A 16,039-nucleotide genomic window follows, 5' to 3' on the forward strand; every position below is an offset into this window, starting at 1 on the left:
TTGTGGCCATTGCAGCATCCCCACAGTCATGAGATCAAAATTCAGACGCTTGGCAACCAGCATGTGATACGGCTGCAGCATCCTGGGAGCAAGTGATCACCATCTGCAATCTTTCCAGCCAGCTCTTGACAAGCAGAATCAATGTGGGAAGCTGGATTCGTTTAACAACCACACAATTTGCTTAACAACTGCAGTAATCTGTTGAATACTGTGGCAAAAGAGGTTGTAAAATTAGGCACGACTCATTTGCCTTGCTTAGCAAGGGAAATTCTGGTGCCCATTTTGATTGTCAGTCAAGAACCACCTGTGCATTTATTTGCTCCATGATCTATCCTTAATTTGTTCTTTTACGTTGACCAACAGTGCAGTCATGGCATAACTGAGCCTTGCCACCTTGCTGCTTTTCATCTCTTCTCTTTGCTTTGTTGTTGTTGTTGTTAGTTGCGAAGTCGTGTCTGACCCATCGCAACCCCATGGACAACGTTCCTCCAGGCCTTCCTGTCCTCTACCATCTTCTGGAGTCCATTTAGGCTCACGCCTACTGCTTCAGTGACTCCATCCAGCCACCTCATTCTCTGTCGTCCCCTTCTTCTCTTGCCCTCAATCTTTCCCAGCATTAGGCTCTTCTCCAGTGAGTCCTTCCTTCTCATTAGGTGGCCAAAGTATTTGAGTTTCATTCTCTTTGCTTTGTTAGTGCTAGTTTAAGCTTCTTACTTTGTTGCTAAATAACTTGCTGCAATGGCCGGTAGCTGTTGGTTCACCTCTATCCATAGATATTTTTTTTCCAACCTAGGAAGCCAAAGACAGTAATTCTCTAGAGAAGATTCATCAAATGGGAAGGAGTTTGGGTTATGTTATCCAGACGTACTACTCGTTCTGTAAGTAACCCACCTGAACCAGTTTGATACTGGAATCTGTTCTCTGGCCTCTGAATTTGTCCTGCATATTTACAATCTTATTCATCGGTCTGTTAGTAGCATTTCTACCTGACTTCATTCCAGCTGACTCTGTGCAGCATATTACTTTTGGCAGGAAAGAAAAAGCAACAAGGATGAACCACAGAGTTGCAATAGCGACAATATCCCTCCCAGTGAGAATAATTGCTGAGCCCAGGCAGAAAAAACCCTTTTTCCTCAGTCTGCAATCACAGTTTAGTGCACTTGAAGGCTGCCTTTTAACTCAGGCTTGTCTGGGGAAATACCTTTTTGCCTTGATTCATTTTCAGCAAACTATTCACAGCCAGAGAGAACAGCCTGAATTTACGATGACATCTTCAAGGAGAAAATCTAGAGGAACATTTAATGATCCTATCTGAACCAGATGCTTCACTACAAAGGGTATATATTTGAAAGTGTGTGGGGACAGGAAGTAGATGATGCACTATAGGCTTCCCCAGCCTGCTGATCTTTAAATTTATGGGGAATTAAAATCTATATACTACTAAAGTCTCATTATCATGACCTTTAACTGGGCCAAACGGTGCATCATAGGGCAATAGTTTTTGAACCAAAGCACCTTAAATGGGCTAACTTACAGAGTTCATCTAAAATGTAGGGAAAGTTGTGGCTACTTCAGTGCTATCAGCTGCTGTTGTGGTCATATATTTATTTTCAACCTTCTGTGACAGTTTCCCAGCCACTCTTGCAATCCCTTACTCCCTCTCCCACTCAGCGCCAGACATTTACCTGTCTGCTGGGAGGGGAAGGGAAAGAGGAAAATGGGAAGAGGAATCGCCAACTTAAACCAGCCAATCAATGGGGATTTAGACCCATTCCTTCCTCTGCCATTCCTCCAACAATGATTGCTACAAGTTCATGAGTATGTGAAGAATTGCATGCATTTCATTCATAAAGATGTTTTAAGTATTTAATCCTGACATAACTGCCCTATCAAGAGATTCACGGAAACTTATATGCCCATGTATCATCCCAAGAATTGATGTGATGATTTCAGCAAAACAGCCTTTCCTAATCTAGTGCTTTCCAGATAGGCTGGACCTAAATTACCATTTTTAATGCCCTAATGGCTGAAGGACATCTGAAAGATCCCAAGTTGGGGGGGGGGGGGAGAGGCAAATGCATAACCATTGAAAAAAACTATAGACTTTCTAGTCAAAGATGTTAACCTTGCTTGGGGCAGCTGGCTTTTCCAGTGCATTTTATTCTCACATCTCTCAAACCTTTAAAGAAACATCTTCCCTGACTTGGCAGCTGGAGAATTGCTGTACCATTATTTCTGTAAGATGCCAAGCTGACTTTGTAATAATGCCGCTTGGGGTGTGTGTGAAAGCCCTAATAAGCAGGCATATTCATAGAATGAAGGCTACTGCTAAGCTTGTAAGCCGCCCTGAGTCTTCGGAGAAGGGCGGGATATAAATGGAATTAAAAAAAAAAAAGAAGAAGAGGAAACCTGGCTAAGGAAATTTAGAGGCTGATATTATTTCAGAGATGTTTCCGTAGGACAATTGAGGAGCTTCCTAGAGAGCAAAACTGTTGAGATTTTAACTCCATAGCAGAGTAGTTTTACAGCATCTGTCGTAACTGAGAGGGCTGGTTGCAAGTCACTTTCAGCGGTCATTTTTGTAGCTCCACTTATTAAGGTAGTCCTCAACTTACAGCCGCTCATTTAATGACCACTGAAAGTTACAACGGGGTTGGAAAAAACTGTCTTATAACCAGACTTCGCACTTAGGACTGTAGCAGCATCCTGATGGTCAAATGATCAAAATTCGGGCACTTAGCAACTGGCATGCATTGTAGTGTCCCAGGGTTGTGTGATTGCCATTTGGCACTTTTGCTTAATGACTGCATGATCCACTTAACGACCAGTGATTTGTTTAATAACTGCTCGACAAAAAAGACTGTAAAATTGAGGTTGTCAAGGTTGAAAAACACTGTGCTGGTCCTCTAAAGAGTTACACCAGCCAGCTGTCTTTTGAAGACCTCTTGCTTTTACAGATGGTCCTCTACTTATGACCGCAGTTGCAATTGGAGCTTCCACTGCATGAGGTATTTCCCACACACTTGCTGCCTTTGGACCTCAGCGAACTATGCTGCATTCTCAAAGTTCAGCAAAAGTGGGCTGGAAAGCACACAGCCCGTAGCCTTTAATTTAGGTGCCTACGCATTTATGTGCAAGGAAATATATTGCTCCAATAAATGGCTGAATGGAGTCAGAAGTCGCCCTGGAATGAGATGAGGATGCTCTTTCTTCCAGTAGGATGGTCCTCCTGAGAGATGTTTGGCCAACCTATAATGGAAAAAGTGCTCCATTCAGCTGGATTCATGTTTTGCGGTATTTATGACTTCCCTGCGTGAATCCTGCACTCTTTATTTACAAAGAGGAGAGAGAGAGCAGATGGACTTTCTTATGGGTGGCTGTATTTTTCATCTTTTTTAAATCCTAGCTGGGTTTACTTACTTTAAATGTCTTTGGAAATGTAGCGTAGGTCCCAGAATTCTTAGCCCCAGCTGGGAAGAAGACTCGTCACCCCAGCACTTCTGGCAAGGTGGGGTAAGATTGTTGTAGCTCTTCTGGGTTCGGAGATGTAAGCTAAGCACTTCAGAATGACAGACCTGGTAGATGGCTGAGATGATCAGAAAAGAAATGGCTACATTCACAGGTAGTCCCTGACTTACGACCACAGCTGAACCCACATTTCTATTGTTAAGTGAGTTTTGCCCCATTTGACGACCTTCCTTGCACGGTCGTTAAGTTAGTAACACAGTTGTTAAATGGAACTGGCTTTCCCGTTGATTTTTCTTGTCAGAAGGTCCCAGAAGGGGATCACATCACACACACACACACACACACACACACACACACACAGAGGACACTGCAAATGTCATAAATACATGCCAGTTGACAAGCATCTGAATTTTGATCACGTGACCACGGGGACGCTGCAGCGGTCGTAAGTATGAAAAACAACCACAAGCCACTTTTTTCAGTGCTGTTGTAACTTCAGATGGTTACTAAACAAGTGGTTGTAAGTCGAGGTCTACCTTTTGAAACACCTCTTGCCTTTACAGGTGGTCCTCAACTAGTGACCACAATTGCGACTGGGACTTCCATTGCTAAGTGATGTGGTCACTAAGCGAGTCACCAGGTGACTGCACCCAATTTTATGAACCTTTCTCTTGTGGTCATTAAGCAAATCCAGCTTTACCCCATTGGCTTTGTCAGAAGCCCCCTGAGAAGGTAGCAATGCTTAGAGTTACTGATAAAAATAATAAGGGCAGGATATAAATAAATTTAAGAAAAAAAGGATATAAGAAGACAGCTTTTCGGTGTCTAGGGTGGGACCCAACAGACTCCTGGCTGGAACCAAAAAACACCCCATTTGTCAACCTGGGTGGTCGTTCCAGAGGGAGCTATTATTATTATTATTATTATTATTATTATTATTATTATTATTATTATTATTATTATTATTATTATTATTAATAATAATAATAATAATAATAATAATAATAATAATAATAATAATAATAATAATAATAATAATAATAAGAAGAAGAAGAAGAAGAAGAAGAAGAAGAAGAAGAAGAAGAAGAAGAAGAAGAAGAAGTTGGAAGGGACCTTGGAGGTCATCTAGTCCAACCCCCTGCTCAGGCAGGAAACCCTATACCATTTCAGGCAAATGGCTGTCCAGTCTCTTCTTAAAAACTTCCAGTGTTGGAGCATTCACCGCTTCTGGAGGCAGGTTGTTCCACTGGTTAATTGCTCTAACTGTCAGGAAATTTCTCCTTAGTTCTAGGTTGTCTTTGTCCTGCCTTCTGCATGGGAAGCCTAGATGATGTATATTCTTCCATTTTTAATTCTTCAATTGCAAATGGAACCTCCATATGAAAAAAAGGGGGGGGAAGTCAGTGAATTAGCTCCACCCTGCTTTTGGATTGGTGCCGTCTGAAAACAGACTTATTATAGCTTTAGAATGAAGTGCAAAAATAGGAAACAACGAAGAGAAACAACGAAGCTTAGCGAAAAGGCTTAAGGATGTAAAGCAAAAGAATTAAGAGATTCCCCAGAAAGGGACTAAATTGTCTGAAGACAGCAGGGGTGGCCAAACGGAAGGACGGAAATGGGGAGAGCAAAGAGCAGAGGGATAAAAAGAAATCGGGGCACCACAGAGGCACCTTGACAAAAATGGACAAGTCTTCTAGACTTTCCTAACTTGTTCCTCTGTTTTTGTTTTTGTCTTTTGTATTTGCAGCAATACTCTGGGAGGCAGGACAATTTCTGGAATTTTCCAATTGCCTCAAGATACTTCTGTGGTCCCTGAAATAGATTATACCCAACAGAGTAGGAAGCTAACCCCTAAAATACAATGGTAGGGGAGAGTGGCTTTAAAAATTCTTTCCTGGAATGTGAAAACCCAAGGCACCCAAGTCATCTTTTTATGGGTTTTGGCTTCTTCCGCCTCGTGAAGTATGTCAGGAATCTGTTCGCTTCCTTCTGGGCCTCTGGAGGAGCAGTGTTGTCTTGCAAGGCTTCCTGATTCCCCGATGCCACCCTTTTTTTTTTTTTAAAAAAAAAAAGACAAACGCAACAACTTGTCTCCTTTGTTTGGTTGTTAGCTGAAGGTTAATTTCACTTCAAAGCCAGTGGGGAGAGGAAGCTTGAGAGAATAGCTCTCGTTTTGTAGGAAATGCGGGGGGGGGGGGGAGGCAGTTTTTGCCTCTGCATGTTATTAGATGAATCCTAAAAAGTCGAAGTGGTTTGGATTATGGAAACATTGGAGAGAGAGAGAGATTTTTATGGGTCTGTTGTTCTTTAAAAGAAGCCCATTTAAGGTCACTTACTCCCATCAATATGTATGGCTGAAAAAGAGAAAATTGTTTGTAAACAGCATTCCAAAACTCTCTTGGCCTTATGTTTTCCACTGTTTTTTGGCAGGGATCATGGAAAGAAATTTGCTTTCCTCTCCAGTTTGGACTTGAGGGGGAGAGGATGGGACATGACTTACCTCCTTGAGTTTTCTCCTAGCTTTGGAAGGAAGAACATCTAGGTATCTTGTATTTAAGTAGGGGTAGAATCTTCTTTGAACTTTTTAAGACCGTGATAGAAATAGGGGCAAAGTCTTCATTTGGAGATCACCCGTCCACCACACACTTAATTTTCCACTGTAACCTGTGGCAGGTTCATATTATCTTCCATTGCTTTTTTGTTTTCGTTTTGAAGTGAGAGGCTAGAAACAAAAGCTTTTCTATTGAAATAATTCTTAGCATTATATTTTCATTGATCTTTTCTCTATTAAAACTCTAGTTGTCCTGTTCGCCCTTAAGTGGGCGAAATGGTGCATCATAGAGCAACCATATTTTTTTCCTAAAGTACCTCAAATGCGCTACCTTACAGAATATGTCCAAAATCCAGGACCCACGACTCCCATGGAAATGAAATTTGGGAAAGTTGTGGCTGATAAAGTGCTACTGACTGCTACTGTGCCATTGGGCTGCTGTTGCAGTCATATGACCTTCATTTTCAATGCTTTATGACAGTTTCCCAGGCAGTCACACAATCCCTTGCTCCTTACCCTGCCCAGCATCAGCCACTTACTAGCCTACTGGGAAAGGAAGACTAGGTTTCCAGTGGTCCTTTCCAGATTCCCACCAGGAGAGTAATTGGGGAAACCAGCTGGAAGTTGGAAGTCACTGTTGCTCTTACTGCTTTTTTGCCTCCCGTTGGTGAATCTGTTTCTACTATGAATGTATGGTTCTTTTCATTAAGGCTATTAATTCCAGAGCAAAGGATGGACATCTTTTGGCAATAAAGAAGAGCCGGGACAGTTATTTGTCTGGAGTGGCAAGCAGGAGGCTGGCTTAAAAGACCTCCAAGATCCCTTCCAACCTTATTGTTCTATATTCTATGATAGATTGTGGAGCCTTTTCTGTTAAACAGCAGTCTTGGGTCACTTCTCCTGCTCTTAACTGGAACAAGAGTCATTTCTGCAGCTGCAATGGGTTTGTTGGAAGAGGGCCTGAAACTATGCATGCCTGCTTAAGGCAGCCAGGCAGAGGTCTATTCATGCAATACTGTTTTGGCCTGCTGGGAAATAAGTGGCAATCACATGCACACTCAGTTTAACAGAATGAAATTGACTTGTGTCTAAAAATTGTGTTGAGAAGGATGCTCAACCTCTATTCTGGCAAACTAATTCTGCATAGTTCAGAAGGTCCTGTGGGCTCCAGTGTTGGTCCTCCAACCATGCAGAACTTAGTTTGCTGCAGATAGGGCAAATTATCTGACCTGATTGGGGAAATTAAGATTGGTCAAGCGCATTCACTCTTGTCGGGAATGATGGCCTGTTCTGTCATTAGGTGAAAAATTGGTCAGTTGCCCTTTGTTGCAAGCTTTATTAAATGTATCTGCAGTTCAATTTCATCTGTGGCTTAATAACTCCCTAAAGATTATTTTTTTTGAGAACTGGGAATTCTGTTCCCATGTGGAGATGTTGTAGATGCATTTATCACTGTGTTCATAAACATAGAAACATTAAATATATGTATGTTGTTAGCAATTATGATCCTCAGAGCAAACACATTGGGGATTCCATAAGGCAACACAAAGACTAATCATTTGATTCAATGTAGGGATCTCATTCCATAGGTGCCCTAGGTATACAATGAACCTCCACGGATATTTCTCAGGTTTAAATGCAATATTTTTAGGATAAAAAAGGGATAAAAATTAAGGTACAAATGAGCAAACAAGGTATTCACAAATATAATTGGTTACATGCCAAGTTGACTCTTAGCCACCACATAGATAGATTTTTCTTCGCTATGTTCTCTCTCTAACTTGGTCCTTCAGCTCTTCCAAGATGCATTCATCACTACTATAATTGAGTCTGTCCACCTTGATGCTGGTTGTCTTCTTTTACTTTCCATCTTTCCATGCATTGTAGACTTCTTCAAAGAATTAGGCCTTGAACTAATGGGATGGGTTGGCCTAAAAGAATTATCCCTCAAAAATTAGTTGCTGGACAAATGTTCATTTTTCTATTTAAATCAGGGATGGTGGAGATTTTGCTTTTCCTTTCTTGTTGATATAGTCATAATTAAGATTTACTAAGAATAGGGTGTTCTGTACCAGCCTGCTACCGGCCCTGCAGAAAAGGCAGGGACAACCCCTTTTACAATAAGGCAAGAGGCTGGAATTACGCCTGCCAAATTTATTACTACAAAAACAAACGGAACAAGACAAACCAAGAAACAGGAGCTTAAAGAAACAGGAACTATCCAAGCGGTTGCCTTCAGCAAACCAGCCCTCCCACACATTCCCCTTATATAGAGTTCAGGGCGTGGCTTCTCTTTGCCTCCTTCCGAGGAACCCCATTGCCTTCCTCTGTTTACTCCTCATTGACTGCCTCCTGCGTCGGGCGTCCTTGAACAGGGCCAGCTGTGGGTCATCTTCATCCACGCTGTCAGGCTCACACAGCTGGGTCTCCGTGGTGACCAAGTGGGAGGGGGCTGGCTGAGGGCTCTCATCAGCAAGATCTTCAACCCCCTCAGCAAGGTCTTCAACACCCCCCTCCTCCTCCTCTGAGTCGTCCGACCCAACTGCCGAACCCACAGGCTGACCCTGAATCACAACACTGGGCACCTTTAACTGAGTAATTCCATTTCAGGGTTTCTCAGGCATCTTTCCTAATATATTTGGATTCAGATGTGCAGAAAACTTCATAACATTGTTTAACACAGTCTGTCTTCGCAGTCCCAAGATACGCGGTCCAGTTTCTGTTGTTGTTTTTTGCCAAGAAGATGGATGAACAACTTGGATTGTTCACCTGCAAGAAGGTACCGACAATGAAAAACAAATCCAATTTAGTTCTTAGGAGCCTTGATTTACCTGAAGTTTGCCCTTATGAATTAAACTTCTCTTGCCTGCTTATTTGGTATTGCATTCAGCCCCAGCCCCTCCTTAAATGATCAGGCCATGTGACTTAGAACTGTGGTACTTGAAAATGTCAAGAAGGGCCAATAGGAATATCAAAAGGGTAGGAGTAGCAATCCTGCTCAACTCAGCACCTTTTGAAGCAGATTTAGAACATCTGATAAGCTGCTTTAGGGCATCAGTAAGTGACTTCTGATCTGAAATTATTCTAGTTAGATCTTAAAAGCTGTATATTCTGTATTTCCCCCCCCCCTCTTGTGGATTAAAAAAAACCACTTGTTTTTAACAAAGCAGTTGTACAGTCATGGCTCTGAAGGAAGGTTCCCTTGTAAGTGCAGGCTTATGGACTTTCCCCTCTTATCTGTTTAATTGCTTTATAATGTTTACCTCTGATCATCAGGAACAAAGATATTTTCTGGCAGTGGTTAAGGTGTGGATTAGGAACAAGGGGATCTATCTGACAAGTGCAATCTGAACTATGAAAGGTCACTGCAGGACTTTGGTCCAATTACTCTTTCTTCCCACCTACCTCACAGGGTTGTTGTTGGGATAAAAGGCTTCCCTCGACTCCTTGAAGAAAAGGAAGATGTAGGGGGGGGGAAATTAACACATTCAGCATGGTATCCTTAAACCTCCACAGTAGGATATAAAACTAAATCCAACAGACGTGAGATTGATCAAAGAAGAATTAGCAGTCCCAGTATCACAACTTTGTTGTTCATTCATACATCCACTCATGACATTTTTGAAGCTATTCTTCAGCCAAAAATGCCTCCAAAAGCAGTTTAGGCATGATCAATGAGAAAAAAGCAGGCTTATGGTTCTGATTTATCCCATTCAGAATACAAAGTTAAAGCCTCCCACATTTATTTTCTACTAACTCTCACTCATGATGCGTTGATTAACCAGGAGGAAAATGGGTGTTTGCAATTTCTTTCCAAGGAGGAAGGAATTTTGGCAAATCCTGATGAATGAAATATGGTGGTGTCTTTAGTCATGAGTTGGCCAAGAGATCTTTTTTTGTACCTCCTCTTTACTGGCAGACAACCCTCTTTCAAATTCCAACTGCATTCCTAAATAACTGCAAGAAAAATGAGGAAGGAATACCTAAACACTGATCATAAAGTAGAAAAAGAGAAAGCTTATTAAGGAGAGTGAGATGGGAAGCTTCTCCAAAAAAGCAAGCCAGGTTCCAGGATAATAATGACTGAGTATGTACTGAAATACTATGTTCTGTCTGCAAAAATGGAATTGTTTTTTCGACAGGGTATAATAGGTACAGAAATGGATTAGAACTTGGCTGTGGGAAGCGAAGTGCTCAAGGTAGCTATGAAAACATCTGTTTATCCTCTGTCAATTCTTGGATGTTATTCTTAAACAAGCTGTCAGGTGTTTGCAGGACAGTGTTACCCTGGATAATGTTTTTCAACTCTGTCCGCTTTAAGAGGAGCGGACTTCAAATCCCAGAATTCCTCAGCCAGTCTGGGAGCTGAAATCCATGCAATTTAAAAAGTTGTCAGGGTTGAAATATACTGGCCTAGATCTTCTATTTTCAGAGCCATCAGAAGTAATCAAGCAAATCAGTGCTTTTCATTCAAGGCAGACAAGTTATTAGTTAATGTGTTATCTCAGTAAGTTTCGCAACACAGTGGTTTACTAGGCATGTGTGGGACAATGTAATTCAGCCTACCCTTTCCTCCCTGAAAAAAATACATCCCTATAAAGTGCTCTTTTATGTCTTTATCACCTAGGGTGATCTTATCATGGAAAAAGGGCCAGTGGCACCTTGGCTGATTGATTTTGCTCTTCCTATCTTTTTCATAAACACATTTCTTTTTTGCATCTTCTTCTTTTTATTTTATTATTAAAGAGTTTTACAGAAACAAGATTTTACAATACATCCCCAAATTCCCCCCTCCCCAAACCACCCCACTTCCCCCCCCCCCACTTCCCAGAGCTAAATACAGGGTTATAGTTATAATAATCATATTCTAAATAAGGATTATCCATAATATAAAATTAACCAAATTCATAATGTGCTTTAACTCCCCTTTAACATAGATACATACAAAGTACTAACACTAAGATCAGTAACAATATCCCTCTAAAATCTACTCATAAGCTAAATGGAACTTTTTAGTCCCATATTTGTTCTGAATATAATCTATCCATCTCCTCCAAACTGAAATATATCTTTCCTGTGAATGATCTTTCAAATAAGCAGAAATCTTAGACATTTCTGCAAGATTCGAAACTTTAAACACCCATTCTTCTATAGTGGGCAAACTATCCTTCTTTCAATATTGTCTTTTTTGCATCTTCTAGGGGCCAGTTTGATGTAGCATTTAAGGCAGGGGTGTCAAACTCAATTTCATGGAGGGCCGCATCAGCATTGCGGTTGCCCTCGGTGACGGGTGGATAGGGCCAGGGTGGGCATGGCCTATTGGGTGGGTGTGGCTAGAGTGCGTATGGCCTACTGGGTGGGCGTGGCCAGCTCTACATCATTCGCATCAAGGGTGCCTATGGGGGCCTGGGCAGGAGTGGGACAGATCTGAGGGTCTCTGGCAGGAGGAGGGTCTCTGGGCCAGGGCCAAGGCAGTGGGGGCCGTTCCCTCACTGTTTCCAGGATGGCTTCGCGGGCCACATGAAACCACTTCGTGGGCCGGATCCGGCCCTCGGGCCTTGTGTTTGATATGTCTGATTTAAGGCATCAGGTTGAAAACTAGGATATTGTGAGTTCTAGTCGTGCCTTAGGCATGAGGCCAGCTGGGTGACTTGGACCAATCAGTCTCTCTCTGTCTTAGGAAAGAAGCAACAGCAACCAATTTTCCCCCAAAAATGGCTTGCCAAAAAAACTGCAGGGAGGGGAGGGAGGGAGGAAGGAAGGAAAAAGGGAAGGAAGAAAAAGAAGAAATAAGAAAAAGAAAGAAAGGAAAGAAAGAAAGAAAGAAAGAAAGAAAGAGAAAGAAAGAAAGAAAGAAAGAGAAAGAAAGAAAGAAAGAGAAAGAAAGAAGAAGAAAGAAAGAAAGAAAGAAAGAAAGAAAGAAAGAAAGAAAGAAAGAAAGAAAGAAAGAAAGAAAGAAAGAAGAAAGAAAGAAAGAAAGAAAGAAAGAAAGAAAGAAAGAAAGAAAGAAAGAAAGAACAGTCTGGTGTGAGAATTGCCCCATCTTGGAAAGTTTTATAGAATCCTTCTGTTGCGGCTCTCCTGTGCTTACATAGCTCACCTGATCACTAAATTGGGAATCTGTGGGAGTTTCTTTAATCTTTCTGCAAAAGCAGAAGTGCTATGTTGTGTTGAGAAACAAAGTTATCTGAAAACAATTCCTTTGATTTCCGAAGCATTTTCCCAGCATCAAAGCCTTAAAGAATGCAACAGTTGCATTTAGCTTCTATATTTTCCTTGCTTAGGTGAGGAGGATTGGAAATATATATATAATGAGAGGCTAGAGAATTGTGACACGTTTATATTCCTGCAATTAGCAAATATATATAATCACCATAACAGTGAAATATATGCTGTACTGCCATATGTGGAAGCTGAAGTTATTCTTGCCATATATATTCACTTTCGATACCAAGATGAAGCTTAGTTAAGGTTGTTATAATTATCATTTCTTGACATTTTTTTTTCCATTCCAGAAGACCTCTTCTGTTTATACATGCCCAAATTCTACATAATGCGGAGAGATAGCTGTCTGCACAATAAAGCTGATCCTGTTCTGCTACACATTGCAGGAGGCAAAAAAAATAGTTTTGATATTGTCAACATCTGCACTAACCAATTTTGTTAATCTTCAAAACTATTGACACATTTTTGAAACTGCAATTATTTCCTTGGCTGTATCAGTATGGTTGCAAATTGTTAACAATAAATCCTTCTGCAAGTAGGAATATACTATTCTTACTGATCAATCAGTAAAATATGAAATTGTCTTTATTTTAAAACAGATTTAACTGCTCCAACTTAAAAAAAAAGTAGTACAGCATATCTTTCACTGTTATGGGGATTATATATATTTGCTAATTGCAGGGATATAAACGTGTCACAATTCTCTAGCCTAAAGTAATTTTCTGAACATTGTAATTTAAAAATATGCCCCTGCGTTAGATCAGTGGATGTGAAAAATGAGCACCCAACACGAGCCTTTTGTTAAACAATTAGCATTAGGAATGTCAGCAGATTGGGAAATCTGATAGACCTTAGGAAGATCAATATTCTATTTCTTAAGTCATTTGGATTGTGCTTTGGAAGTTTAAGGAAACTGAGCAGGATTGCCTTAAATGAGATGAAGAGCGGCTAAAAATAGATGAAACCATAGATAGCAAACACAGAGATGCAAATTAATCTCTTGTTTAGCTTTTTATGAGTTCATCGCCTCTCTTTTCATCCAAGAAACCTTAGGACATGGTAGGACATTATTGCCAGTTGTGGGTTATGCAATCTTCATTTCCCAACTGACTGGCGAAAATTGTTGTATAAATGTGGGAATGGCAACCTTCTAGCCCTTGAGAAATGAATTGGCCGAAAATCAAAAACAGGAGGGGTGTTGGTGTTGTTTTTGTTTTTAAAAACTAAGTTGCAAATAATGAGAAGTGAATTCTCAGGCTGATTTCTATTCTAGAGAAAAGCTCCCTTATCCAATTTACATTTCTGTTTCCAACACTGTGGCCTTCCCTTTTAAAGGAGGCTTTGAGTGTGGATCCTGGTCACCATAATAACCTTGTCCTTTTCCTCTGATCTTGTCATCCAAGACTGACGTCTTGGATTTTATGCAAGCAACATCACCGGTTCCTTCGTTTGGTTTTCCAGACACGTTATCCCCTAATTTTATGACCTTTGATGCTTTGACATTATAGTGTTTGTTGCTTCTGATGAAGGCCATCACCACTTCGAGAAATTGGTTCTACGTAGCTCTGCAGAGGTCTGTTGTAACTTCAAGCCGGTCATTAAGTGATGTGCAAACTCTGTGAATGGGCAATCTAATCCTTTAGAACGTCAAGCATGGTCATCCAGTAACCCTGATAGCAGTAGTGAGAACGTTGGAAGGTCTGGAGTTTAGCTTTATTTAGGTTTTGAGTTGTGTGTCCCTTTTGGGAGGTCTTTGATGGTCTCTGAGCTTGGTTCTTTCCTTGCAGACATTTCATTACCCAAACTAGGTAACATCACCAGTTTGTGGGGTGGGGTTTGCTCTCTTTTTATATTCTATTTATGTCTTTCTGGGGATGTAAGAAATACGGACAGTAACCTTCCTCAATCTGGTGTCTTTCAGATGTTCTGGACCACAAGTGTCACCATCCCTGTTCAGTGTGATCAACGACCAGCCTTCATTATTTTTCTTACCCACAACATGGTTATTATTAACCTTTGATTTCTTTTGCATCTTCCTCCAGGATCTGGCCAGGGAGAGGCAGAGACAAGAGAATGCATTTATTACAATGCCAACTGGGAACTGGAAAAGACTAACCAGAGTGGAGTGGAGCGTTGCGAAGGTGAAAAAGACAAGCGCCTGCATTGCTATGCATCCTGGAGGAATAACTCTGGATTCATTGAACTAGTGAAAAAAGGGTGTTGGCTTGATGACTTCAATTGTTATGACAGGTAAGAGCCAAGACGTAGGAGTTATCTTTTCATGAAATAGGCACATTGTCCTAAAATCCTGTTTAGTAGTTCACATCACAGGAATGGTCACAGACTGGATGCCAGCAATGGAATTTTGGCTCCGTGGTTCATATTCTTAATGTAAAGAACTGTCAGGCACAAATAACCAGGAGCATTCCTTGAGTTCAAAGCACAAGAGTTTATTATTACTACCTATAAAAAAGAATTTAGTCCACTAATGTTCAGAGTTAAATTGGCTAAATTCAATGGAATTGAATTGAATTTAGGGTTAGGGTTAGGGTCAGGGGGCTGGACTTGAATCTCTTTGGCAACGCAACGACTCTGAACTGATGGGACACTTAACTCCGCTTTCCAGCTCAGCCTGCTCTTCTGTAACAACTAAATCACGCCATTCCCCCCCTATTTTATTTATGTCATTCTATCAGTGGGTCAGAGTGAGTAGGGCATTGAAAGTCTTATGGTAGCCAAAAGCCATCCATTTGATTTTCTTTCTTTTTGATGCTTAGGTAGAGATTTACAAAACAGACTTAATGGAAGTTAAAATAATTGTTTTTAACATCTTACACCAAGCAGACTTGCTATGGAGTCAGGTAGCAATTGGGTGACTGGGCAGTGAACAAAATTAAAACTAAAAAACACACAAATGCAGTAAGTTGGATTAATTAATTGATGGATTGACTGATTATGTGCCATCAAGTCATTTTTGAATTCCAGCAACTACAAAACTTTATCCAACCAAAATGTAAATACATATGCCAAAATTAAATTTTACACTAACCAAGAAAAGCCAGTTGGTTGACTTGGGACCAGTCATCAGGAGACCATGAGTTTTAGTCCTGCCTTAAGCATGAAAGTCGGCTGGGTGACTATGAGCCAACCATTCCCTTTCAGCCCAGCCTACCTCACAGGGTTGTTGTGGTGGGGGAAGAGGAGAAGGAAGGAGTGTTAGACAGCTCACTGCCTTATGTACAAAAATGATTTCTAAAATATAAGATAAATAAATAAAGATTTAAGATTTAAGATTTATTGAGATTTTTATACCGCCCTTCTCCCAAAGGGACTCAGGGCGGTTCACAGGGCATAAATATAAACAACAGTACAAACATTAAAAGATAATTAAATTAATGCCCAAGTTAAAACCAGAATAATAAAACAAACCTATAAAAAACCCAAGTACCCCCATCAGGCCAGACCCGCTAGTTCGAATAAATGGGTCTTCAACCCGCGACGGAAGGATCGGAGGTCTGATGCCATCCGGAGCTCAACCGGCAGTTGGTTCCATAACGCCGGAGCACCCACAGAGAAGGCCCTCCCCCTGGGGGCCACCAGTCGACATTCCCTGACAGGAGGCACCCTGAGGAGGCCCTCTCTGTGGGCGCGCACAGGGCGGAGGGGAGTCGACGCCGGCAGCAGGTGGTCCTCGAGGTATCGCGGACCCATGCCATGTAGGGACTTAAAGATCATAACCAAAACCTTGAACCTTACCCGGAAGACAACTGGTAACCAATGCAGCTCACGGAGCAA

The 16,039-nt window shown here is 41.2% G+C and overlaps 1 protein-coding gene across 4 annotated transcripts in view; it reads left to right on the forward strand.

Annotated features, from left to right (window-relative positions):
- Positions 1 to 16,039, forward strand: part of ACVR2B (activin A receptor type 2B) — a 101,941-nt gene that overhangs the window by 51,870 nt on the left and 34,032 nt on the right. For all 4 annotated transcript variants that reach the window (XM_081343674.1, XM_081343676.1, XM_081343677.1 and 1 more), the window contains exon 2: positions 14,287 to 14,494. In XM_081343674.1, the coding sequence (XP_081199800.1) occupies positions 14,287 to 14,494 (208 nt within the window). The remainder of the gene's footprint in view (positions 1 to 14,286; positions 14,495 to 16,039) is intronic.

Source organism: Vipera berus (genome assembly GCF_964194415.1).
Source record: "Vipera berus genome assembly, chromosome: Z".
NCBI lineage: Eukaryota > Metazoa > Chordata > Lepidosauria > Squamata > Viperidae > Vipera > Vipera berus.